Source organism: Ptychodera flava, chromosome 8, assembly GCF_041260155.1.
Source record: "Ptychodera flava strain L36383 chromosome 8, AS_Pfla_20210202, whole genome shotgun sequence".
NCBI classification, from domain to species: Eukaryota; Metazoa; Hemichordata; class Enteropneusta; family Ptychoderidae; genus Ptychodera; species Ptychodera flava.
Genome location: NC_091935.1, coordinates 33,165,492 through 33,193,000, shown reverse-complemented (window position 1 = coordinate 33,193,000; position 27,509 = coordinate 33,165,492). Strand labels below are relative to the sequence as shown.

General features: G+C 39.0%; 1 protein-coding gene across 2 annotated transcripts in view; it reads right to left on the bottom strand.

Annotated features, from left to right (window-relative positions):
* The window catches only part of LOC139139112 (uncharacterized), a 38,516-nt gene extending 11,711 nt beyond the window's left edge, over positions 1 to 26,805 (bottom strand). The window contains exons 1-15 of one of the 2 annotated variants that reach the window (XM_070707894.1): positions 26,559 to 26,693; positions 20,779 to 20,826; positions 20,235 to 20,435; positions 19,223 to 19,483; positions 17,022 to 17,139; positions 16,448 to 16,608; positions 15,885 to 16,042; positions 11,064 to 11,217; positions 9,812 to 9,891; positions 8,714 to 8,843; positions 7,482 to 7,580; positions 5,958 to 6,099; positions 5,038 to 5,186; positions 4,727 to 4,888; positions 4,057 to 4,245 (exon numbers count right to left, since the gene is read on the bottom strand). In XM_070707894.1, coding sequence (XP_070563995.1) covers positions 4,057 to 4,245; positions 4,727 to 4,888; positions 5,038 to 5,186; positions 5,958 to 6,099; positions 7,482 to 7,580; positions 8,714 to 8,843; positions 9,812 to 9,891; positions 11,064 to 11,217; positions 15,885 to 16,042; positions 16,448 to 16,608; positions 17,022 to 17,139; positions 19,223 to 19,483; positions 20,235 to 20,319 — 1,888 coding nt within the window. In that variant the 5' untranslated portion in view covers positions 20,320 to 20,435; positions 20,779 to 20,826; positions 26,559 to 26,693. Of the gene's footprint in view, positions 1 to 4,056; positions 4,246 to 4,726; positions 4,889 to 5,037; positions 5,187 to 5,957; positions 6,100 to 7,481; positions 7,581 to 8,713; positions 8,844 to 9,811; positions 9,892 to 11,063; positions 11,218 to 15,884; positions 16,043 to 16,447; positions 16,609 to 17,021; positions 17,140 to 19,222; positions 19,484 to 20,234; positions 20,436 to 20,778; positions 20,827 to 26,558 lie in introns of both variants that reach the window. The other variant, XM_070707893.1, reaches the window with a different exon arrangement.
* Between the last annotated feature and the right edge of the window lie 704 nt (positions 26,806 to 27,509).

The window sequence follows — 27,509 nt, the reverse complement described above, 5'->3', positions numbered from 1 at the left end:
ATAAGGTGTCCCAACATACCATACATGAAGGCTGTAGCACTTGTGGTTACTGAGTTATGGACAAATATGTATATTTGAGGTCAAAGGTCACAGAGGTCATGTGACATTTTGTCATAAAGTATTGCTAAGTTATCCCTATATACCAAAAATCAGACCTCTAGCTCTATTGGCTCGCTCAAAATTAGATATGCGCATAATTAATGAGGTACAATATGTGGCGTCATTAGGTGTCCCATCATACCATACATGAAGGCTGTAGCACTTGTGGGTACTGAGTTATGGACAAATATGTATATTTGAGGTCAAAGGTCACCGAGGTCACGTGACATTTTGTCAAAAAAATTGTTTTGCTAAGTTATCCCTATATACCAAAAATCAGACCTCTAGCTCTATTGGCTCGCTCAAAATTAGATATGCGCATAATTAATGAGGTACAATATGTGGCGTCATAAGGTGTCCCATCATACCATACATGAAGGCTGTAGCACTTGTGGTTACTGAGTTATGGACAAATATGTATATTTGAGGTCAAAGGTCACCGAGGTCACGTGACATTTTGTCAAAAAAATTGTTTTGCTAAGTCATCCCTATATACCAAAAATCAGACCTCTAGCTCTATTGGCTCGCTCAAAATTAGATATATGCATAATTATTGAGGTACAATATGTGGCGTCATAAGCTGTCCCATCATACCATACATGAAGGCTGTAGCACTTGTGGTTACTGAGTTATGGACAAATATGTATATTTGAGGTCAAAGGTCACCGAGGTCACGTGACATTTTGTCAAAAAAATTGTTTTGCTAAGTTATCCCTATATACCAAAAATCAGACCTCTAGCTCTATTGGCTCGCTCAAAATTAGATATGTGCATAATTAATGAGGTACAATATGTGGCGTCATAAGCTGTCCCATCATACCATATATGAAGGGTGGTAGCACTTGTGGTTACTGAGTTATGGACAAATATGTATATTTGAGATCAAAGGTCATCAAGGTCACATGACATTTCGTCAAAATATCCGAGATATATGCGTGAACGGATGGACTCACGGATGGACGAACAGACGGACATGACCCAATCTATAAGCTCATTGGACTTCATTGGATGGACTCACGGATGGACGAACAGACGGACATGACCCAATCTATAAGCTCATTGGACTTCAAAATTGTGTCACTGCATCCTTTTTGCAATATGAATACGATGAGAAACTAAATTTTATTTTTTGTGGCCTTATACATGGGAGTCTATGGAGATCTGCCTTATACATGGGAGTCTATGGACGTGTAAACTAAAAATATGCAAATTTCACCATGATTTGCCCAAATTTGGGAAAGGTCACTCCTATGCACTTCCATACCAAGTTTCAAATCAATCGACTGGTGGTTTCAGAGCAGGAGATTTTTTGACCAAAAATGGGAGAAAATTACAAAAAAATTCATGAAAAATAGCAAGTCCAAGATACTGACCCAACATGCGCACAATCATTTCATGTCAGCCCAAAGTACTTACATGCTAATTTTTCATGTAATCTGCTCAGTGGTTATTGAGTTTTTTCAATTTTGACTGTTTTTACATTTTTTCACTTAATTTGCATATTTTTGGCAATGACAACTTCATTTGAACAAAATCTCATCTACAGCCCATCATCCATGTACACACAAAATATCAAGATGAAATGTACAGCGGTTTTGGAGTTTTTGATGTTGACGGACAGACATACAGACATACAGACATACAGACATACATACATACAGACATTTTCCTAGCCTATAAGAATAGCTTCCATTGCCATATATACATATGGCTATGGGAGCTAAAAAAATACGACATTTTCTCCCTTAAAACTGTTAACATCTTTGAAAGCGACAGGAAGAACACAAGAGATTGATGTCAGAAAGGTAATACTGTTTCCATGTATGATTTGAAGTCACACCCTGTTAAATCTAGTGTTAAGAAGACATTTGGTATAGTTCTCTTGGTTGTTATTTTGTCAAGGGCAAGGCACTACACATCTTTCTTCAAGAAGGCTGACTTTGTTATTCAGGTTTTGTGTGAAATATTTGTTACTCTTGTGTGTTTTGTAGTTCTATGTAAATTTGATTTGACCCATGGAATTTGATTTTGACCTATGGACTTTGATTTTGACCTATGGAATTTTGGTGTGGAACATGACTATTTTTCTTAAACCGGTGAGCGGGGTATAAAAAGCCCCTAACTTATTGAAAATTCATAATGGCGCTTGAGTGACAACTGGCAATAGCTAGGTAGACCGCTCCGTGAAAATCGGCCTAAACGATTCTCAAACATATATTATTTGCATACCATGAACATAGACTGTTTCATAAACACCTAGGCCATACAGGTATCTGCAAAGTTTCACAAAGTTTTTTAAAACTACGACGATTAGGGGAAAAATCGCTTTCTGAACAAAGGGAATGGCCCTCTGGAGACAGTCGTTTCATGATTCAAACAATTGTCAATCATTCGGTGACGCGCAGAGGCGTAAACTGGTCAAATATTTGCTGTGCATATGAGAACAATCACGACGTAAACAAACTGTATGTAAACTTAGAGTCATATCAGCGGGCAAAGGATGAAAACTTTGTGTTGCCATCAACTCTTTTGCTAGCGTTTATGGTGCAATGACATCACGAAAGTGAACCATTTTCAGACGTGACTTAGCAAGAGGACTAGTCAGTAAGCTTACCCGTAGTACGATGTTTTCTAGCGAAAAGCGCGTAAGCGTGGGTCCATAGTTTGCACTGAGAATGGCATCAAAATAACCATCAAAACATGGTGGTAGCCTCCATGATCAATTTAATTATTGTCAGTCGAAGAGATCCCGTTTTTAACAACTCCCCCTTCCAAATCTAAGGCCGAACGTGACGGTAGGCTACTGAACAGTGTTTTGGATATATATGCTGGCCCTGAAAACAGCCATATGTACACGTCTTTTTACACGTGGAAATGACATGTCGTGTTCAGAGGGCTGGTACTAGTAAGGTTTTGACATACCGATTATCCCAGTAATTGGACTTCTGTGATGAGAATTTAACAAGAATTGTAAGATATTGGAACAGTTGAAACATTCTATCTTTCAGTTCAAGATGAGCAAGTAAGCGCCATCACCCAATCTTGTAAACGCTTTAGGATACGCGTGTCTGAGGACAGCTCATTGATTCCGCGCTACATCGTAATGATATTTCGGCAAAAGCTGGACTTTAATTCCTTCAATAACCATGGAGGTAGAAAGAAAGACGGAGAGGAACCCAGTCTGTCATTGATTCCAGTCGAAGGTTAACAAACGTTTCGAGCAAAACTTGCAATTGCTCCGAAAATAAACATAACTCGTGATAATTTTTCGATATCACCCCGCCGCCAAGCAACCGAGCAACTGACCGCGATCGCTATTACAGATATCGTGATACACGAGATTCAAGGAAGTCTCGACCCTTCCGTGAACTTCCTTTATTTTTTGCGATCGGTCATGACGTCGCCGTTTACCTATTTCCTACCATTTTCCTGACGTGTTCCTTTTCCTTCCTAGTTTTTCTTTCTTTCTTTCTTTTTCTTTGAGTATTGCCATGGCATAACTGAAACAAACCGGGAAACGAAGGCTGTACGTACCCAAGCCTGAGTGTGATTTGAGAGCAAACAGATTACGCAGATAATGCGAACGATCGTAACCGTTGCCAACAGACTCATTATGCAGAGCCATGCCCCAAAACGCCCACCCAAACTTGGCACTAATCCTGATCCCGGTCCATTTCGAGCCGGGCTTTAAGAGCAACCAGAAAGATTCACTAAATGACAATGACTAAAGTAGAGACACATACTTGGCAACAAACTTTTATCACAGAATATTTTTTGAACTTTAAACCTTTTTGCTAATAAAGCAAATAACTATTTTTACTATCTAGTTAAAATTTGATCTCATTGTACTTATGATCACAAGACTGTAGGTACTTTAGAGAGTCAAAATCAGATCTGACCTTTAAGATGCATAGAATCCATGAAAATTTGTTGATGACAGAAGGGAATATAACTGACCTCCAATACTTGTTCTCTGTGAAACATAACCAGTGGCCGGTCCCTCTCCAGCAGCAGTCAGTGCTGATGCAGAGACAGCGTACTCCGAGTTTGGTTGCAGGCCACCGATTTCAAAAGACAACCATTCTCTACTGGACTTTAAAGACTGGGGATCGCTGACCTTGTATGTTACTGTGGTGATGTCTAGACCTGTTCAAATTTTTAAAGGTAGAAATGTTTGACGACGAATGAGGATTGTTAAAGTTCGAAGCTCCTGTACATCACATCTTGTTTTATCATTTTTAATCTTTGCTAAAGTAATGTTTTCTCTGCAAAATTCTGAACGCTAACTTTCCTTTTTTGTGTCCTTTTATGTTAAACCAACGGTCAGCAGTGATGCGAGTTGAATGATCCTGCTCTATGCTAGATGCCAGTTATAGCTTTATATGCTTTTGTCTCAAAGGTCTACAATTATCCACCAGGCTAAAGGATAAAGAGGCAACTTGACCTGTCTAGCACAAGAAATTTCTCATCCAAGACTTCAGAACAAGCAGATTTTCTAATCCTGGTGTTACATAAAATATGATTTAAATCTGATATCAGAAGAAAGGTGCAAATTTTGTGTCAAAAACATTATTTACTGTAAAAATAAACAATGCCTCTGAATGTAAAGTAAACATTTATGACTCACCCGAACATGTACCATTTGACAAACGGGGGCAGACTGTCAGTTTGTACTTGAGAATGATACCATTCCTAGCTTCAACACAGGGAGCTTTCCATATTGCTTGAAGACTCGTAGGGTTACTTGGACTGGATTGTACAGTCAGATTCCTTGGTGCGGCAGATGGAACTGTTGGGTGAAAAACAATGGGATTAGAATTACATTACCAAGAAAATGAGGTTTTAATACAAGACTAAGTTTAAAACAGCTATTAAAAGATAACTTCTGAAATTTCTTGAACTTGGACAAACCACCAACTTTAAAGAAAAATTCCTTACCTCCTTCTTTGGTGTACAGGCGAACAGCCTTAGAATTGTCACTATAGCCAAGCTCATTCTTAGCTTGAATTTTAAACTCATACTGCACATACGCCAGGAGATCCCCGACTGTATAGTTGTGGACACTGCCCTCTATGGTGATTGTTTTCCTAGAATGAACAACAGCACTTCCTGTAAAATAATTTGTTTTGATGTTCCTTCTGGAAGGAATGGCAAAGCACATTATTATAGGCGAAAAATCAACTGCTACACGTTCAACTACAGTACACGCTGCTGATATGTTGCAAACTTAAAATGCAACACTTCCTAGAAATTTCTCCTAAATTCAAAATTTCTGTTGAAAGGTAGAATTGGCAAAATATAGGTGCTGTATCTACAACCGTAATATTTTTCTTGAAGATATAGAGAAAAATGGCAATCACCCATGCATTTAGATTTTCATTCATATAAAAATGCAGTTGCGTTTTGTGACTGTCCACAAAGAATATTGCCGTGATTCAAAAAACATCTCTTTCTACATCATGATTTAGTTTCAACTATCTTTAGGGAAACTCTTTTCATGTCAAGCCCTAGCCCTGCCTTTGCAGATATATTATATTCTATTCAATCGAAATGTTATACAGTTATAAAGGGGCACAAAAACAGAATGCCTGAAATTTCATTGCTAGCTCTTTACTTGCTGAAAGTTCAATTTAAAATTTTATTAAATATAAACCAGTATCTCGGAGAATGGCCTGATGGAATCAACAGATTTGACCTCACTGGTTGATAAGGTATGAAGTCAACAAATCACACGCATTCCTCTCGTCTGTGAATGTACTCACAATACACTTCTTTTAAGAGTATACGACAACATACTGGGTATACAAAAGCACCACATTTTTTTATGACACTAAGTGAAGACTATAAATTGATCTTACCATTGAGGGTTTCCTGAATTTCCGATGTAGGACAGCACATAATTTGATATGATGCCGTTGGGATCACTGGGGGCTGTCCATGCTATGTAGATGCTGCTCTCAGTCAAGTTTTTAGCTTCTGTGATACTTGGTGGTCCAGGTGCTGTCGAGAGGGGATATTCAATGATATCTGTATCTCTATATGGTCTCACAGAAACAGACACTGATGCACTGTTCCTAAACACAATTTGCATCAATTTCTACTTTTTATTTACTTTTAACAGCGCAAACAATTTGATATGTTTATTGAGTTGTTAGGGTAGAAAAATGCACCTCAGGGACAGATATTCAGACACTAAAAGTTTTATAATATCGACATGCATATGTATGACATATGAAGTAATCCTTGTACCAAGTTTGAATGAAATCGCTCCAGGCATCTCTGAGATATCTGCGTGAACGGATGGACGGACGGACGCACGCACGGACATGACCAAAGCCTATACGTCCCCCGGACGGTGTCTGATATTTGGACACTAAAAGTTTTATAATGTTATTCTGGCCTACCACTTGTGAGGCTCATTTTGAAGCCTGGAGTTGTGCGTGTCCTCCACTGGGAGAAGATCATCTAGAAATTCTGGTTCACATTGACCGTTGTTACACAGCTGGATTGTAAATGACTGCTTCAAAGTAAAATTCCTCGGGCAAAAAGATGATGATTCTGACAGTTTGATTCCATTCATGCAGAAGCATTTTTCAGTTTGATGATTATAGGTGTGGACTATAGAGGGCGCTAGTCAATATGCTGTTCCTACTCAAGCTTACGATTGCCTTTCTGCTTTCTTTAGAAATTAAAATTCAGGCTTCTGGAACTCACAGCTGAAGACAGATTGCAAGGCATACAATCAACTGGTTGGATTTATTCAAGTGTGCAGTGCAAGTATTTGTATCGATTACAAGGTGATATGCAAACATATATTAAAATCGTTCATCCTTAGTCAGGGGATAAATCCGTTGCAAAGCTTAATAGTTCCATTTGAGAATTTATTTTTCAAATGGGCAGGGTTAACACTGGTACAATTTACTATACTATTGTCTCCTTTCCTGTTTATGATATCAAATTTTAGGTCATCCGCCAAAAGTGAAGTGAAAGATGATTTATAAACTTTACAGGGCATCCATCTGACTTCCTGATATATTATTTGGCTGTACAACACATACAATGAAGCATATCATGTTACGAAAAAAAAGGGTTCAATACAATGCAGCACAGTTTGATCTGCAGAGAGTCAGGTCCGCATATAACTTGATCTATACGTACACATACTACTTCACTGGGATTAACACACAGACAATGGGTGGAAGTAAATATTATCAGTTCATCTTGTAGTATGGGCTTGTAAGAATAATGACATGCTTAAATGTCAAAAAACATTATTAAATTGGGGCACCGGATATCTTAACAATGATTTTATCCATAAGAGTTGTAAATGCACACAAACCTGCCAGCGGGAAGTGAGACTAAAGTCATTCTGTGAAACTTACCCTGGGTTTTGTCAACAATTCTGATGAATGATGGTGGAGATGGTCCGGCTGTATTCAGAGCTATTACTGTGACGATATAGGATTTATGCACTTCAAGACCTGTAATGCACGGTGATAAATATTACAGATGGATGTCAAAATTATGTCTTCATGACAACTGACAACTAAATAATGTGGTTTTGAATTCTTATAATATCAGTCAAAATTACACAGTACAATATTGTAGCTAACCCTTATGAGAAATCTGTCAGGCTTGCAGCTGATATGTACACAGGCATAAGCACACTGCAGACTGTAGGAATGGCACTGTCTATAGGAAAGCTGCACAGGGGAGCTAGGGTCTGCAGGACAATGCAGCTAACTTGGCAAGTTCTGCAAAATGAGTGCATTAAAAGACATGGCAGCAGTAGAATTTTACAAAATCTACTGGTATGTAGCAAACTTCAAAGACACTGTGCAGGTCACGCGTTGTATATACCGTACTCTACATGTATCTACATACCGGTAGGCAATGGGCAGCAAACAAGAAGTGAACAACTTGCTAGCACAATGCTCTCAGAGGTATACACTGTTATTTCTATGCAGCAAATAAAAATTAATGTGCAACTGCAAGGTGTTGGCAGAGGTTTTGACTTCACGCTCACTGCACCACCTAATTGAAAAAACCTAAAAAAACTGAGCACTGCAGGTCAAATTCTGTTATATTTGTCCTCATCCATTTTCAAAAAGCGAATTCTTCACCTTTAAATGTTCTGATATTCATCAATGTTAATATGTTTAATTTGTTACATATTGATCTCTTATATTCTTAAAGAAACAAAAAAAATAAAATACACTTTTATTTGGCATCACTAATTTGCACATGAGAATAGCGGAAAACATAAGCCTGTCATTTAGTAATGGAAACGATATTTGTCAAACGGTGTTTGACGTTGGATTTTTTAAATCTCAATCATTTTGATCATCAATTTTGCTAAAACAGAATCAAGCCATTCATGCAAGGGAAAGTGTATCGTCGGTAATTGTTTGTAAAGATCTTCAGTGAAAGAACAATTATAAAAGGCCAAATGGGAGATTGGAGGTTACGTTTGAAATCCATCCCAACCTGCTGCTGGTTTGTTGAAAGTCTTCTTGCCGTGAATTACTAGTACCTTGTCGTCTAAAATTTCTGATAAATTATCATGTTTTCAAAATCTAATTAGTTAACAAGTGGATGAAATACGAGTACTGACCTTGTAGAGTATACTCAGTAGCATTGCCATCAAGGATGATAATGTTATCAGCTTTACTAGGGTCATCTTCATCTTTCACTGTCATCCTGTACTGTGTAATTTCTCCTCTTGCTTGTCTCTTTGTGAGTCGCTGAATAATGAGATGTAAGTTTCCCTCATTAAGGTACAATGCACCTTGGTGGGACATACTTGGACTGGTCAACTTTTACAATTTTCTTTTGGCCTAGTACTTCTGGTTTGGGCTCATTTTGAAGCTTACAGAATAGATAGTTTTCACTGGCTATGTTTTGTGAAAAATCGGGAATTCTATTTTCCCCAGTGGAGACAACACACAGGGATTGCAGCTATTTCGCATTTCAAATATTGGTAAATATTGGATAATTTGTTTCTTTGGTACCAGAGTTTGCAAAGTGACCCCTGTATCCTTGACTTTTTGAAAGAGAATGATTGAAAGTTTGCTTGAAGAAAGTTTGAGCAATTTTCACTGCCTTACATTTTCGTAAATCGCATATTACATTTTGCCAATAGACTGACTTATTACAGGGATGGTACCCATTTTTAATTTCAAATATCGGTAAATGTTAAGTAATCTGTTTCTCTAGTAACAATCCTTTGCACAGTGACCCCTCATCTTTATTCTTGATTTGGTAAGAGAATGGTTGAAAGTTTCATTGAAGAAAGTTTGAGCAAAAGTTGAAATCTTTCACTTTCAAGGCACATAATACCTTCAGGGGACACTGTTGGCAGCTGGTGTAATTTGTGGGAAGCATGCAAAAACTACTGGTGATTCACATTAAGTTTCAAAAGAAAGGAAGCGCAGCCATCAGAGAGCTCAGTATATGGAAAACAGGACACAGGTAAAAAAGATTTTAAACACATGACCAATCTTGTATCCTTTCGCATCACAGGGTCCTAGAACAATGTCTTGACGAGCTGTATTTTCTAACAGGGATTGATCCAAAATGACTTTTGGGCATAAACAAATTCTACTTGTAAACAAGAAGATCACACAAGCTGAGACCTGATGACGTTTGACCCTTCATTCATAATAGGACTAGTACCTACACAGCTCACAAGAAGTATGAGTAGTTAACCAACCTGCCATCGAATAGTGACATTTCTCAGCCCGCCTTTTAGAGTCTGCCCAGGAATGTTTACTTCCAGGCCTTTTTCCGGTGCTTGGATTGAAAGAAAGAGATGTGGGATACTGTTAGATATTTCACATCCATAATCTTGAGGTGACACATGAATTAATCTGCTCGGTTACAGTGAAATACAAAGCATGCATGCACTATGCAAAGCTAACTCCTACAGTATCTCCATGTTTTCAAATTACCTTAATGGCTTGATGGATGAGTGGTTTCATTTATGTTATGATTAGAAGCACAGGAGTTTAACCCTTTGAGTGCTGAATTTTTTCCCACCAAAATTTTAGTGCAACATTTGACCAATTTTTATGAACTTTTCTGTAATTTTTCTGATAATTTTGGACCAAATGAATACAACGTTTTATTGGCCACAGTTTTTTTTTCAAAATTTTGGCAAAAACCTGACAAAAGTTTACCAACGGATATTTTATAAGGGCGACAAAAATTGACTTTGGCGCTCAACGGGTTAAGCCTTTTACTTGAAGTAAAAGTGGGTAGTGTACATGGCTATAGAGTTAACAAATGCTTTCATGCTGACTGACGTTTATAATTGTCTTTCATACACTCCAAGTCTTTGTAAAACTTTGCAAAGCCTTGCAAATCTTTGGCTTTTGAGGCAAATGAGTGAATTAATCGAAGTTAGGTGTGCACCAGTCTGATGTGAAATTATGCTAAGCAGTAATAACAGCAGAGCTGTAACAGCACAGTTGTCAGACAAAAGAAAATAATGACTATTACATGTACCCAGTAATTATTCTCTAATGTGTGTAGTAATTCAAAGAACACAGTAAAAGTTGGATATTTGAAACAGAATAATTGGAAGCAATATGTCTTGGGGAAAGTGAATCAGAGCATATACCACCTGATAAAAATTGGAAGTAAGTGACTATCCATTAATAATGAGTAAATTTACTCCAAAAAGTGGCATTCACAGAAAATATCATCATCATCTATGGAATGCTGCTGTACGAGATCATATGTAGAAACACGTATATCAACGTTTAAAGCAATGTGGCAACTGTTACAAGGAAAAAGACATTTGGGAAAAAATATGGAAACTGTCCCTGAATATGTGTGACTGTCTCCTCCTTTTGTCATTCGTAAGGAAATTCTACCCTTGACTAATTTATAAGAATGCAGCTTTTTACATAATTGGTAAAATGTTATCGTATGTTTATTGTTTCAAAGAATAGTTCTTTTACCTGCTTCCTTTGTGCATCCAACACTGGGCGTCGACCAATCACTCCAATATTCATCACTGCTTGACTGTGATTTTGTAGCGACATGAATGGTGTAACATGTGTATGCGTCCAATGATGTTAGCGTATAAGAAAGCTGAGTATCTGCATCAAGTTCCTGCGGGACAAGAAAATTGTTAAAGACTGTGATCACGCTCTGGCATTCCAAATGATTTTTTTCCTCCAGAAAATTACCTTGTACAAATGTACTTTACGATACACTGTCTTTATATTTACACTGATCAAACTCCAGCTACTTTGACAGACTGTCAGCAAACTTATCAATCAGTTACAAGTAATAACATTTTTATTACATATGGTTTGGCTTGAACCAAATCTAGCAGGTATGTAAGGGTGCCGGAAATCGACAAGTGCGGGCCAAAGTGAGGGCCAGCACAATCAAAGTGCGAGCGAATGTGAGGGCTTGAAGTGAGGGCTCTCACAATCGAAGTGCGAGCAAATGTGAGGGCTTGAAGTGAGGGCTCTCACAATCGAAGTGCGAGCGTATTTGAGGGTTGAGACTTGCGAAAATCAGTACTAAATTCACCTTGATCGAATGAAGATTTGTGATCAAAGTCACTGCTAAAAGCGCGATACGATCTCCACTTGAGTGTAAACGGCGCAGCCCTGTGTATGAGCATGCATGGAGCTACAGCATCGATCGAAGCTTCACGATATGAGCGAACGGCTAATAAAGTACATGACGTCCCTGACGGAAAAAACTGTCAAACACCGTAAAAATATGAATGAGGCATTTTGTAATCTTTACATCGTTGAGTTTCTTTAAGAATATAATGTCTGGCTGATTTTTAAAATCGGCGACTGACTGATCGAGCAGGGATTGCACATTCAAAGTGCTTGTCAAAGTGAAATCAAACGCTATATGTGCGACAGGCAGAAATATTAAAACATCAGTCATCGCCATGATTAGGTTATACACTGTCAGGACTGAAAAACACTTTCTTGTAAAGCTTTTAAACTTGAGATAAGCCCATCGGGGATTATCGTTATTGAAATTAATGTCATGACAATAATGACACACGACTGATCACGTCGTTCAAAATCTCAAGTGTCTCTCGACACTCATGAAGGCGCGACTTTGCACAATTTTTAAATAACGGGTATTTATAATCTAGTATCGAAGTTTGACATATCGACAATTTTGGGACTATAGAATCGATACTAGAATCGAATGAACTGCGGTTGTCCCATGGGAAGCTGCGTCTGTGTAACCGCCGATGTTCACCGGCGTTTTTAGGGACTGTAATATCGATACTACACGATACCAGAATAAATTGCTTGGAGTCATGGCACGCCCGGTCTGTTAAATCGACGATATTTACCCGATATTTATCGGCGATTTGGGGATTCTAATATCGATATTAGACGATACTTGAATGACTTGCCCTGTGCCTCGGCACGCCGGATCTGTGAAATCTCCGATATTTACCCTATATTTTTCGGCGATTTGGGGACTCTAATATTGTCGGGAATGGAAATCCGACAGAAATAATGCAAAACAGATAATATATTTCCTGTTTATTATCCAGGGTTCTGTACACATACTAATGACGATTTCACAGCGTCAGTTTATCTATTAGTTTATTTGTTAGTTAAATGAAGCCATAACATGCAAATCTGACCTTTCCGTTGTTTTTTATTTTATGTCGATTTTGACATTTAACTTTGGTCGTAGACCCTCGAGAAAAACTGTGATCTTCGTTACCAGAACATTCACCATGACTGGTATCAAAAAACCCTCAAAATTCTGTGTGTCATTACTCGGAACATGCCTTGCAAGAGCAAAGTGTACATATTGAGAACGTCAGTTTGATCGTTAATGAGATTCAGTGTTAAGTACGAAGTATTGTTGTCGGGGACCGCTTGGCAAATAAACGTATATTCCAAGATAGATCGCACAAAAAAAAACAGCAGTTGCCTGTCCCGTTTTTCTCGATGGTCTATGGTTTGGTGTATATATAAGCTTAGAAGTTGAACCACGGAATAAAATGTGTGTTGTAGCAGAATTACAGAACACATCGTGTCTGCTTGTCTGTCCATCAGTCACACCAAGACGAATTTCCCTTCGCCACAAATATCGATACTAAACGATACTAGAATGACTTGCCCTGTGCCTTACAGTTCTGGCCAAACCCGACTTCAAGGACTGACTCTAGCTTCGATACTAGACGATACTGGATTCTGTCAAATCGCAAGTAAATATCCGAATGTATCAGAGATTTCACCACCTCACACTTCTTGCCAACCCGACTTCCAAGGACAGACTCTAGCTTCGATACTAGATGATACTAGATTTTGTCAAATCGCAAGTAAATAGATATCGGAGATTTCATCACCTTACAGTTCTGGTCAAACCCGACTTCCAAGGACTGACTCTAGCTTCGATACTAGACAATACTAGATTCTGTCAAATCGCAAGTAAATATCCGATACATATCTAAGATTTTACTACCTTACAGTTCTGGTCAAACCCGACTTCTGAGAAATGACTCTAGCTTCGATACTAGACGATACTAGATTTTGTCAAATCGCAAGTAAATATCCGATATATATCGGAGATTTCACCATCTTACAGTTCTGGCCAAACCCGACTTCCAAGGACTGACTCTAGCTTCGATACTAGACGATACTAGATTTTGTCAAATCGCAAGTAAATATCCGATATATATCGGAGATTTCACCACCTTACAGGTTTGCGTCAGGGTAGCGTCAGGGTTCAGGTGTCCGAATTTAACGTGTTCATCGGGTCGATGGCATGTTCAAGCCGAAAATACCGTGATGTAATCTTTTTAGACTCATACTCTCGCCATTGCTTTATTGGTAAGGTTGAAAAAATACGCGGAGTCTTTGAGGTCGGCAGTATTGCTCTGTCTTATTAATTGTTGACTGTACAACAGGCTTAATTTTGAAAGTCTGAAAATTTTCAACGGTGAGTTTTAGTTACACGTTCAGTATTTTACGCGTGCGCCCCTTCGGAAGCAAAAACTTCCGACTTTTATACAAGCTGATAACTTGCTCCAGACCATGACAATAATTAATTAAGTGTCTAGTTATGACGTTTGACCAATTTCAAGATTAAACTGCAATGATCATTTCGACCACACCCGATATTGACACATGAGAGAGAGAGAGAGAGAGAGAGAGAGAGAGAGAGAGAGAGAGAGCGAATGTTACGTATTTTACTGGGAAATAGCCACTGCGTTCAGTTGAAATATGTTTCAACACCACCTTTCTTACGATCAACTAAGTCTAGGTTGTTGTGAACGTAAATGCACAAAATGTCTTTGGCATCCTACATGCCTGTCACAGAGTTTATGTTTATCTCAAGGCTGATTCACGATGCATGCATAGGACGGTGATGCATATTCGTTTTACAGCAAGTGATTCGGTCACGATGTGTTGCTCGCCGATAGATTGCTTGTTCTAATCATCAAGTCGTTGGCTTAAAAGTTTCAGATCCAGAGACGGCACAATCATTTCCGCTACAGACAATCAACGTATGAATGTGATGCAATTCAGGTTGCAGAGCTTTCTGATTATATAGTATGAAACAAAGGAGACAGTCAAATTTCTATCTAATGACTGGTCAATCGCTGACTACACAGAGATAGCTATGATTTCTGTGACAATATAATTGATTCAGTGAACAATATTCAAGGGCTCGTTGACCAAAATGGCATTCTTTATTGAGGTAAAATATCCATCATTGTTAACAAAATGTAAAGGTTACAAGCATTCATGACCCCTGATATTCTGATGAAATTGATCTTTTGAAATGATTATCAAACTTTGTGTACAGAGAAAATAAAAAGCATACTGTCAGTACAAACGTAAAAAAGAATTTGTCATTTGCTGTTGTCTGATTTCTCAGTTTTAGTAGCTATTGAATTTTTTTTATCCTCAAAAAATCAATCATAGAGAACCAGACAAGTCTCCAAAAATACATTTTCCCATGATCTTACTTTATCTGGTGAACAACAAGCCACTATAAATTTTCTTCAAAAAAGTTTCCTCTTTCTTCGAAAATTCTCCGGCAAAAACTCCGCATACGACGTCATGTCGGATCAGTATCAGAGTTCACGTGCCCAGGTCGTGAACTGGTTTAACTGAAGTCACATTTATCAGTCGCGCTATAGTCGTAAGCTTACAATGGTACCAGAAGAAGTATCGCTCGCTTGAGCTGCATGTATTTATAATAAAAAGGATATCTGTGATATTTGAAATGCAATGACTAACAAACACGAAAAGGTTAACGAAAAAGACGGAAGTGGTGAAATGGGTATCTGTACGCAGGTCATTTTGTACTCGTTCCGCGCTCAGCCGTTCAACTGTTCACAGAGCTGTGCCGCGCCGCGACCTTGTTCTGGAGATAGTAAGTTTTTATTCAACGTTGAAAACGACTTTGACTCTCATTTTTCGTATGTCTGAGCCCGAATTTGATCGGTTCAAGGCGCCCCTCACTTCAAGCCCTCACATTCGCTCGCACTTCGATTGTGAGAGCCCTCACTTCAAGCCCTCACATTTGCTCGCACTTCGATTGTGAGAGCCCTCACTTCAAGCCCTCACATTCGCTCGCACTTTGATTGTGCTGGCCCTCACTTTGGCCCCGCACTTGTCGATTTCCGGCACCCTTACATACCTCAATCTAGGCTTGCATGAACAAACTGCACAGACAGAAGGAGCTGTATGTTTTTCATTCAGCAAGACTATTTTTGTAAGGTAAATGGCATATTGCTAGCACATCCAAGGATATCACTGCCTTACCTCTGACCAAATGTGGGGTTCCCATTCGCTGTAATACTGCAACTTGTAAAGAAGAGTAAAATGGGAAGAATACCATTCAGATGGTATTTTCCAGCTCACTGCGGCTATGTTGCTTGTTTCTGCTATCACCTTCACGTCTTCAGGGGGATCAGGTTTGGCTACCATGGTGAAAAATATTACAGTTCAATTGAGTCGTGTTATAAGCACAGGCTCCCTGGTCTGATCTTCTGAGTTCAATCTTTCTACCAAAAATTTCATTGGAAAGATCCAACTTTGTCACAGCAGGTCTTACAGGGTTGTCCAAAACCATGACAAGGAATGGGCTATACCCCACCTTATAACATCATTGTATGTTATTATTCCATCCTATCAACACGCAAATGACTAAAGAGCACTGGCATAAACAAAGTAGTGTAATAAAGAATGAAAGAAAACAATCAAATATGATATAACTGCCTTGATGCCATTACTTCCTATATACACTTTATACTGGTTTATAACTGCCAAATCATTACAAATGATGAATATAATGCAAGATAGATACTGTTGTCTTGTAAACTTACACTGAGTGTCTGGATCAATGTTGAATTGCCAAACTTTACTGTCAAGATCATTTGTAGCAACTACTCTCATGTTATGAAGTGTACCAAGAGACTGCTCGATGTAACATGAGTTTGGTCCTTTAGTTACTGAGTCTGGGCAATCTTTCCATTTCTTTCTATGACTGCAAGTGACAAAGATTAACAAGGATCTGGAGTAAGTGTTAAATATGTATAACCTTTAATTCTACACATCGCTTGATGGCTGGTACCAGGTTAAACACTCAAAGGAAATTTTTTTTAGCTTTAAGTACATCTCAGGATCTTCTGGAATCCAATCTACCACCCTTGTCATATCAAAGACTGAGATAATTATGCATGCAGATTATGAAGCAATTTGTGAGTTTTTGAAATGGACAGGCAGACTTACAGACATGCGGACAAAAATGCACATGCATTACCATACAATGAGGGTATGATTTACTCTACATAAAAGATACTAATTCATAATCCCATCAGTATACAATACATAGAGCACCATATATTTTAACTTTGGTAGTTTGCCATATGAAGTGGTACAGAACAAGTAAACACAAACCTGAGTTTATAAGTAAAAACATATGTTGTTGGTAAGTTGCTGGGCAATGGATCCCATGTGCACCAGACTTCCTTCATGTTGCGGGCCTGACAGCTAAAATTTGCTATCCTGGGTACAGCTGTAAATGTGAGAAAAGAAAATTGAATTTGTTAAAATGCACCATATGGGATACATTGTGCTTCATGGGTTCGAATCAACTTGACCTGATGAATTTGAACTTGGCAGGACAAGGAATAAGGAAACCTAGCTATCACATTTGAAACTGTGTAAAAAAAAAGTTAGTAAATGCCTATCAAACTACATAGTTTAAACTTTGCCAAAATTTTCCTTTAAGGAAACTGAAAACCATCTTCTTTCGAAATCATTCAAAAAGTCTGTGACCGCCTGGCAAATTTATATACAAAGGAAACAAATTAATTAAAATTTGAATCTAAATTTACATTAAAATCTACTGATATTTTTTATAAAAAATGGCTGAAAACTCTGTGTAAACTCTTTGAGGGAAAACAACATTCTGTTCATGAGGGGAATCTTAATATCTTATTAAAAACTTTAAAAATTGCATTTTGGGTTCATGCAAAAAGAGATTTGTATTGATGACTTCAAATTATCATTTCAAATGATGTCCTTACTTTGGGTGATGTTCAGTTCGAATTGACCTGACCGCATTTTATATCACACACTGAAGAATACCTGATATGTTAAGATTCTTCTTTAAATATATCAAACAATAATAAACTAACAAAATATCATGTCTAGATCATGCACAGGACTTTTGCCTCATTAGGATGTTTAGAAAGTTCAGTACATTCTGAAAAACTGTATTTTTGACTTTGTTTGCAAAATGTGACAACAAAAAGTGTACCATAGTAAAGCTGTTCAGAAAATACCCAGATTGTATCGTTCTATATATATTATACCATTAAGGTATGTAATTGTACTAAACACTGCCCTTCTCAGACAACACTGTTCAAAATACTCAGATATGACAAGATCCGGTATTTTTTGAATATAACCATACATCAAATCAAGTCTGCAAATATATCTGAGAATCTCAGCTGAACCTGTCTGAGAGTGCTGAAATAATGATGGGGGTCTGTAAGTCGATTTTCACTTTCAGACTGGTAATAAACTAGTGACTACCCTATACATGTATTGCTTTATCAACTTCCTACATTCTGGAAATTGTGTTTTATTATGCATTAATAAAACTTTGATTTGACCCATTGTTTCTAATCGTTATGGTTTTTACAATCTTTGTGTTGAAGGCAAAATAGTGAGTCAAAGCACTCTTTATTTGTCATTTCTCCCTCTTTCTGACTCTATGTGGCTGTACAATTGAAGGCTGTCTATCCAAGCTCACTATTAGCACCAAGACATCCAAATATTGGTGTTCACTGTCCATGTGACCCATATTGTGGCTTGGCATACACACATTTACACACATATACATTTGTGGTTTTATTTGCAGTCATTAAACTTGCGGGAACTGGATGAAAAGACTAACAAAAGATTATTTTTGGTAACCCATACATCCCTTCAAGGAAACTGTCATAAATGCTTGTTTATAACATGCAGAGAGGAAAAAATCATTATTTTCCTATGCATATCACTTTTCATTGCCGCTAAAGAGGAACAAGCAGTCTGTTGAGTGTTATATCCTTTTTCCATGTAAATAAAGAAATTTCAACTATATCTGGGCACCCAGACTTACAATAGCTTCCCTACAAACATGGAAAAAAGATACTTAACCAAACATGGACAAAAACTTTGAAAAGTAAGGAAATTTTGCAAAGTTGAGCTGCCTTCTCTTGTGAAAATTTTCCTTAACCATGACTAGACAGGATATGTGCTATGGCCATGATGTCACTTTGCTTCTTGCATTCAGGTCTTTATGGGAACATTATGTCACATATACGGTACACATAGTTGTGTACACAAAGACTATGGTGGAAGGACCGCACCCACACTTACCAGCTTCTTTACCAGGCTAGTTTTGGGTCCAACCAAGAAGATGTGTAATCATCAGACATCGTGTTCCCACCTCCCACATGCAAACATACATTCATATTCACACAGCATCATGATCAATACACATCAAACTTCCAGGTAGCTGAAAGTGGGTAGCGTATGCAGTAGTAGGTCAAAATACATGTTGGTATCTAGGTTGTGGTAAAACTGTAATTCTCTGCGTAACTTACTTCCAACTCGGATTTGAGTGGTCGATACCGCTCCGTTATCAAGCCTACATGAATAGTCTCCAGCATCAGCAAATTGCACAAATGGAAGCACAAGTACTGATGTTGTATTTGATATGGTAGAGTACATTTCCTCCCGTATAGCTTGGTTTTGATTGTACCATGCTATGTCTTCAGCAGTGTACATTGCCCTGTCATCATTTTGCTGGATTTCACAATCTACTTCAGCCGTGTCATTAACTTCCACTGTAAGAGATGTCGGTGCTGAAAAAAATATATTATACCAGGTGTGAATACCTTTAATAGTACATACATGTAACTTATAAGTAGGTCTATGACCAGGGTTTTCTTTAAATGTGGAAAGGAAGATTTCAGGAAAAAGTGAAAAAAGTGTTTGTTTTCATTTAGCATCCGCTAACATGACATCCGCAGCAGATGTAAATTATCTGCTGTTATCTACGTATTGTTGTCTGATATGTTAATCAGTATGAACAGGAGCTGGATATACGCGTTCCAATAACATGGCAACCACAGTGATGAACAAGTCAACAACAAAATGTTTACTTTCTTACAATCATCAGTGTTTTTGTTAAGGCCGGTACCAGGGTTCCCCAGTCATTTTACCGGGGTTCCCTTGGTATATCAACGCAATCAGATTAGGGACAGTAGAAATGTTACCACAGTTCCCACATCATTTACCAATGTTCCCCAACCTTAGCAAAAACACTGATCATAATCAATGATAGAGATCTTAAAACACTTATTAAAACTTGCAGAAGATCGATCATTATAGTGTTGTATTTAAAACTAATTGATAAAGAGTATTTTGAATACCGGTATTTTGAAGGACATTGAGTGTGTTGTCTCACAGTTCAGGAAAGAATGTATTGGATTATGATAATATCTTATGTCCTTGCTTGCAAAACTTCTAGGAATACGAATAGTTATTGTGTAATGCAGCTGCTAAGAATTATACATACTTCCTTGAGGCATATTTATAATGTACGGTACTTACCATTCAATGTTTGAGAGTAGGTCAGTGATAGTCCACCCACTATTGTCAACAGAAAAACTTGCATGACAAATTGACCGTACTTCATTGTATCAAGAAGTCACCACTGTTCACCACAAAATTGAAGATAAAATTGGTTTGGTATTAAATCCTTGCTCGAATGCCTGCCAAATATGAACCAGTCACTGCAGCTGAATAAGATATCTATAGGAGAGAAAAAAATACTCAGTTTAGCTCTTGTCTAAAATATATACAAGTTGTGTTTACACGAAGAAATAATAATACGGCTAATAGCAACGCTTCATGTTACGATGCAACTACACTGATGGTTTGGCAGTTTGTTTTCAAAATATTTGAACTTACAGAAGCATTACTGCATGTTCATGGGTTGAGCAAAACACTTTCTCCCCGACAAAAACCTTTTATTGTTCAGCAGAATCGAAGTTCACGCCAAATTAAGAAGTGAAACTTTGATTAATGTTAGCCTTTTGGATGGTACTTTAAGTTTCATGCAAATCTGTTGTCACAGTCTGGGTCAGATACCTACATGTAGCACCCTGGTCACAGGCGCACGACGTCTTTTGAAATCACTTGTCTGTAATTTTAATGTTGAAAAATGCATTTTATTAAAATTTGTGCAAAGGAAATCGTGCAGGCAGCTATTGAGACATACAGTGAACAGTGCCCCGTGCACGGCTGTGGGCCGCGCAGCTCTACTGTTAACGTTACTAACTTTATAGAAACGGCGAATTTTAAATCACTTGTCTACAATTTAATGTTGAAACATGCATTTTATTGATAACTGTACGAACGGAAATCGTGCAGGCAGCTTTTGTGACATACAGTGAGCAGAGCCCAAAACACGGCTGTGGCCGCTCGGCTGTCTTGTACACATTACTCTAAAGGTACGAAAGTATTTGGAAAATAATTTTTAAATTAGACAAAATTAACGGTTATTGGCCATCCTCGAGATTTAAACTTCAATTTAATCAAGGGAATACTTACACAAATCGATCGATCGGCTTCCTAACTTGTAAAATCAACATCGCCCCTATCTACGGCTGATAATTAGCGCAATGTTTTTTTTACGGACAAGTCCCATGCCAGCGCCATTTTCAAAGTGTGCAGCTTGAAGTTGACGCATGCGCATACTTTCCTTTTAAACCAGTACGTCATTGTTATTCGTACTGATGTGGGAGCCTTCAAAATGGCGGTGTCACGGGAGTTGTCCGGAGGTAAAATTTAGCGACTTACCAGCAATTACATGGCCCGGTGCAGTTTTTGTGTTTCAAGAACCCAGTCGATCGATTTAGTACCATGCATGCGACAACACAGAGAAGTTTGAATCCCCAGGGTTGCCAACAACGTTTTATTTACAGATTTTATTTAAGTTATTTTCCCAATAGTTTCGTACCTTTAGAGTAATGTGTACAAGATAGCTGAGCGGCCACAGCCATGTTCTGGGCGCTGCTCACAGTATGTCTCAAAAGCTGTCCGCATGATTTCTGTTTGCACAGTTGTTAATAAAATGCAAGTTTCACCATTCAATTACAGACAAGTGATTTTAAAATTCGTCGTGCGCCTATGCCCTGGTTTGGTCTAAACCCGTTGTTAATAAAGGTGAGAGTGGACCTGTTCAAAGGGAAATGAATTTGTGCTTTTTTAGAAGACTGCTATCACAAGTTTTACTGTTGTTTTGGTGTACCTAAATTCCATAACTGATCAAATGAATATGGTAATTTCTTTGCGTGTTTGTTTGTTTGACAAAGTTTTACGCAATATTATATTGAATTACTTACTCATAAAATACCGCAATTATACGGTGTCGCTCAAATTTGATCAGAATCGGTATATACCAGTATGGGTTACCAATGATCAACAATAAATGTTGTTTCTATCTGTTCAGTGGAGGAAAATTCTACGTTGATGTTATGGTAATAATTTCTGCACAGTACAACCAGAAAAACAACAAGAAATATTTAAACCAGAAAAACAAGAATGACAAAAGTAATTAAGGTCTAACTTTAGGTACTGGAGGTCAACTTTAGCAACATGCATAGCAGAAACAAGCCCCTCTTAGTTTAGTATAAACGGTCTTCCCCATCTACTGTCTATGGTTGCAGCTGGTCTGTTATGTAACAAAATGACAGGAAATGAGTCAAGATCAGTGGAGTTGGCCTGTTTCTCACTGTCATGCCTCCTGCACATTTGCAGGATTTCACTTTTTCTGACCTCATTTGCACATTTTTGACACTGATGTGTTCATTTGAACAAATTCACATCTCAACCCCTGCGTCTACCTGTACACCAAATACTGAGATGGTAGCTTTGGCGGTATGGGAGCCTTTGTGTGTGACGGACATACATCCGCACATACCCACAAATATACAGACATGCAAATCAGATGCAAATGAACTGATTCAGCTTATACGATAACCTCACATTGGTACACCGAATGTGAGCTAAAAACCTGATTTTGTACTGACATTGATATAGGCATGGGACTATGTGCATCTTTTTGATATGGGCTTAGCTCAGCTCAGCTCATAATCAAACTGTCCTGCCTTCAGCAATGGAAACCCAGCGCAATCAAGCACCATGCACTTGCAAAGGCAGCTATCATTATTTGTTGCCCTGAGAGCGTCACTGGAACAAATTACAAAGCTATGATTTATAAAGGGAAAGACTCACAATTCTTAGAATAGAAGGTAGGCTACTCAAATGGAGAACCTCTGCTGCACTTAATCCACAACACATTTGCTATAAACACTGCTATAAAAGTTCACACCAACTGACTGTTCATCATGTGTGCAGACTAGCAGCATAACCACAGTCCTGGTTGGACTGTGATATAATATACCAAATTGTCACATCTGTTTCTAGTTCACTTCAGACAGTACAGATCAGGTCTGCATCATGCTTCAGCAAGCATGTACTGTATATGTAGTTGAGGCTAAGCCAAGTTTCTTCACACTACGGTACATGTACATCATAAACACAGGTGCTAAAATGATGTAGTTATAGCCCTGATGTATGTTTTAATGTTTTCAGACTATGCCATGGTATTTATCCCTGTTTGATGTCATCGTATTATATATTACTGCCTGAATACACGAGTTATATGTGCCCGAGAGCAGTTGACAATTTTCCCCACGCCAGGAAGGCAAAGAATCTCCTGCTGGGAGGGCACATAAATCCATGTATTCAGGCAATAACATTTTTATTACATACCTCTTCACAGTTAAAGGGGAAGTTCACCAAGGATGATTTTACATATGTGCTAGCTTTGTGGTCACTTACCCCGGAAAAGCTGTTTTCGCCATTTATAACTTGCGCGATTCTTTACAAAAAGCGATAGAAATAGTACAGGAAGTTGCCCATGTAATTTGAATCATTGGAAAAAGCCCCAAACTTGGAGCTTTTTACTGTGAAAAGTAGCAAGTTCATCTATCAGGTAACCGTTGATCATTCCCTATCATTCTAAAAATTCATACCTGGTACTTAATTTGCTTCAAAAACGCTCATTTCGTGTGATTTTCGGCCGAATTCGACAGACACATCACTAAAACATAAGCGTGAGCAACATTCCGGTCACCTCACAGTGAACGTTGGGCACCTCCACTTTACTGACGTTAGTGCCGTGTATCCATAAGGGGTGACTGGAATTTTGTTCACGCCTTATGTTTTGGCAAGGTGTCTTCCGAACTCGGCCGAAAATCACACGAAAATTCATGCCTGATACATCATCTCCTTACAAAATGCTCATTTTGTGTGACTTTTGGCCGAGTTCGAGAGACACCTCGCCAAACATAGGCGTGAGCAACATTCCACAGGTGCCACCAATTTGAAAAATTCATTAATTTCGCAAATCATCACAAAACATGTTTTGAAGTCTGATATATAGATTTTACTTATTTCTGACCTAGACCTAAAATTTTGACTGAGGGGAAAGTTGAGCTGTTTGTAAATGCCCTCCCACTGGCATACATGGAAAACGTGCCCTCCCGCTGCATTTTTCATGCCTACTGCCCTCCAGTATTTATGGTTTGCCCGCTCCCCACAACAATGCAAGCTCCCCACTGCCCTCTCCCTACTACTGAAAATCCCCATTTCCCACCGCTGAGATTCCAGTGGGCAACCCAGGTCGTGCGAGCAGCTGGCAGTGTACCTTGAAACATTGCTCCCCAATAAGTTAGGCACTTTGTCTCCCCTCAAGTTCTATCAACCACAGAGTTCCTCTCCCTCTAATATTTCCGGTACCCGCTGTCAAAAATTTTCTCCCTGCCCACTGAAAATAATGAAATTTCTTCCCCAACACGTAAATATCGACTTTTTCTCCCTGCCTGCTGATCACTTTTGAAATTTGCCCGCCACCTGAAAAACTGAGCACGAACACCTTTTAGCACGAACAGCTTAGTTGGCGGCACCTGATTCCAATGGCCCTCATGGGTAGGCGGCGCTAACGTCTGTAAATTAAAGTGGAGGTCGCTCAAGCTTATGTTTTGCCGATAGCATCCGTCGAATTCAGCCAAAAATCACATGAAACGAGCGTTTTGAAGCAAATTAAGTACCAGGTATAAATTCTGAGAATGATAGGGAACGATCGGCATTTTGATAGATGCTACTTTTGACAGTAAAATCGAACGTCGAAGATGACATGGTGGCATAGAGTCCCTATACAAAATAGCCATTTTGTTTCCTGACTTTTCTTTCTCAGCATATGTACACACGTCTATGGGGCACATAGACGCAGAGCGAATAGACCACACTGGACTTTGTGAAGAATTGGGTGATGTCCGACCGTCGCATCACAGTTGCGAGTGTAGTGATACATACCGGCAGCCGCGTAGTATGCATAGAATAATAATAATAATATGAGGTTATTACAAAAATACCGCAAAGGATGCACGAGGACATTGGCGCAGCGTATCGCGGAGGGCGATGCGCTGCGCCAATGTCCGAGTGCATCCTTTGCGGTATTTTCGTAATAACCTTATTATTATACATCTTACATTCCTGATCGGGGCATCAAAATGTCGGAGTAGTGACCGTTTGCGTGCAATGTCAACAATTTTTCTTCCGATTTATAGCGCAAGTGTGGAATGGTATCTCGGACGCGCTTCTGCAAGTTCGGGATAGTGTGGTGCACTATACACGTACGTACAGAGCGCGCACGAGATATGTTCTGGCACTCGTCCAGTGCGCGCAGTGGGTCCCTTGAAACCTAGTCTGGTTCCCTGCCCCCTTTCTACCGCTGGCTGCGCTACACTCACGAAAAGGGTCAGGTATGCGGCAGCCATTTTGCCCAGATTTTGGGCAAAATGGCGGATGCGCGTGGCGCGTGATGTCAGGCTGGAATGTTCGAAATGACTGCGCCCTTGACAGTAACTCAGCAACAAAGTAGGAGGGGCAGTTACATGAACATTACACAAGTCTTCAAAAATCAATCTGTTTCATTATGCAAAACGTCGTACGAGGTGATTTATTTGTGAAAGAGCGTACTTCATCCGAATGACAGAATCGAGTTAGTTTTTTGTTTGTTTTTGAAATTTGAAATAAAATATAACACTGCATCGGACGCCGCAGACTCAGGTGCTCCCCTTAGCAAATCGACATGTTCCATAGTGTCGTCCGATCAGTGCCGTGAATAGAATGGCGCATACCTGACCCTTTTCGTAGAAGGGGGCAGGGAACCACACTACCTTGAAACCGTTCAATAGTGAACGCGCAGATACAGCCGCAGGGAATGAGGCGCCTTGAAACCGTACGTGTTACAGAACGGCGCGCGTTCCGTACGGCATTTTTAGCGCATGCTAAATTTTATCGTTCTCGATGGTAGATGTATAATAATAGAATAATACTAGGTCTGCATTATTCTATGCATACTACGCGGCGGCCGGTATGTATCACTACACTCGCAACTGTGCGTCGCATGAACTGTTTGTTGTCTATGTCGTTTAGTATTGAAGAACACTAATCTATTGTTGCTGCTGCTGTTGTTGTTGTTGTTGTTGTTGGTCTCACTCACGTTGCAATTATAAACTCGACAGTGTAATACTAATATTCGGAATATTACTGCTGCCTGCGGTAGATGCCCCGTGGCCCACGGTACATGATTGATAGTGAGATGAGAAGTCGTCGGCCAGAAACCTGCCACCGCACAGTGCACTGACATGTGCCAGCTAGGCGATGCCGAATGCCAAGCCGTTGTGATTTAAGGCTCAGCCTTCGGCCCAACCCAGTACATGTGGTATAAGTTAAATTATCTTGATCAACTAGAGCCATTAGCTCCATGCTGGCGCCTAATATCGATCACAATTCACATACCTCTCAGCTGTTGTTACAGAATTCAACACAGTGCACGAAGTTGTGACGCATGTATCTGCGTCGCGACCAACTTTCAGCCACACCAAGGTCACATCGACGTATACAATGGCTATTCTCACAGAGGAGAAGTAACACAGAATATCCTCATACGACGTACACTCGTAAATTCATGGCATATGTCGTTCTGTTCCATACACAATCGATTTGTGGCATGAGACTTGCTCTGTTTCCTGATCCTGTATGGAGTGGTTGAGATCACGTGACTGTGTTGTGACGTATGCTCAAGTTTCCAGGAATTGGTGAATACATTAATAACAGAGCATCCGTGGGCTATGGAAATCCGGTCACGACCTGCGACTTCAAAACTGCGACCTGCGTCCTGCGTGTGTGTCAAACCACAGGGTACTCAGGAAACAAACAAACAAACAAACAAACAAAAGATATCGAAAAACGTACAAACAAGCATACAAATACATAATAAATAATAAACACACAGACTGACAATAGATAAAAAAACAAACACTATCATAGAACGTTAGATAAATAAACATACAAACAAATAGACAAATGTATACACTCTCTCTCTCTCTCTCTCTCTCTCTCTCTCTATATATATATATATATATAAGCTTATATATGTAAGCTTATATATATATATATATATATATATATATATATATATATGAGTGGTATTGAAAGTGGGGTGCTAATTTTGGCATGAATTACACTCCATACTACATAGCATGTGCTACAGTAAGCCTGTCACAGGCGTACGGAACGTTTTGTAGATCGTCGTCGGATGGGAAGTGACTGACACTGTGAGGCCGAAGGCCGAACCTCGGTGCTTGATAATATTATACAATACCGAGGTTCGGCCTTCGGCCTCACAGTGTCAGTCACTTCCCATCCGACGACGATCTACGAAACGTTCAGTACGCCTGTGACTGTGGG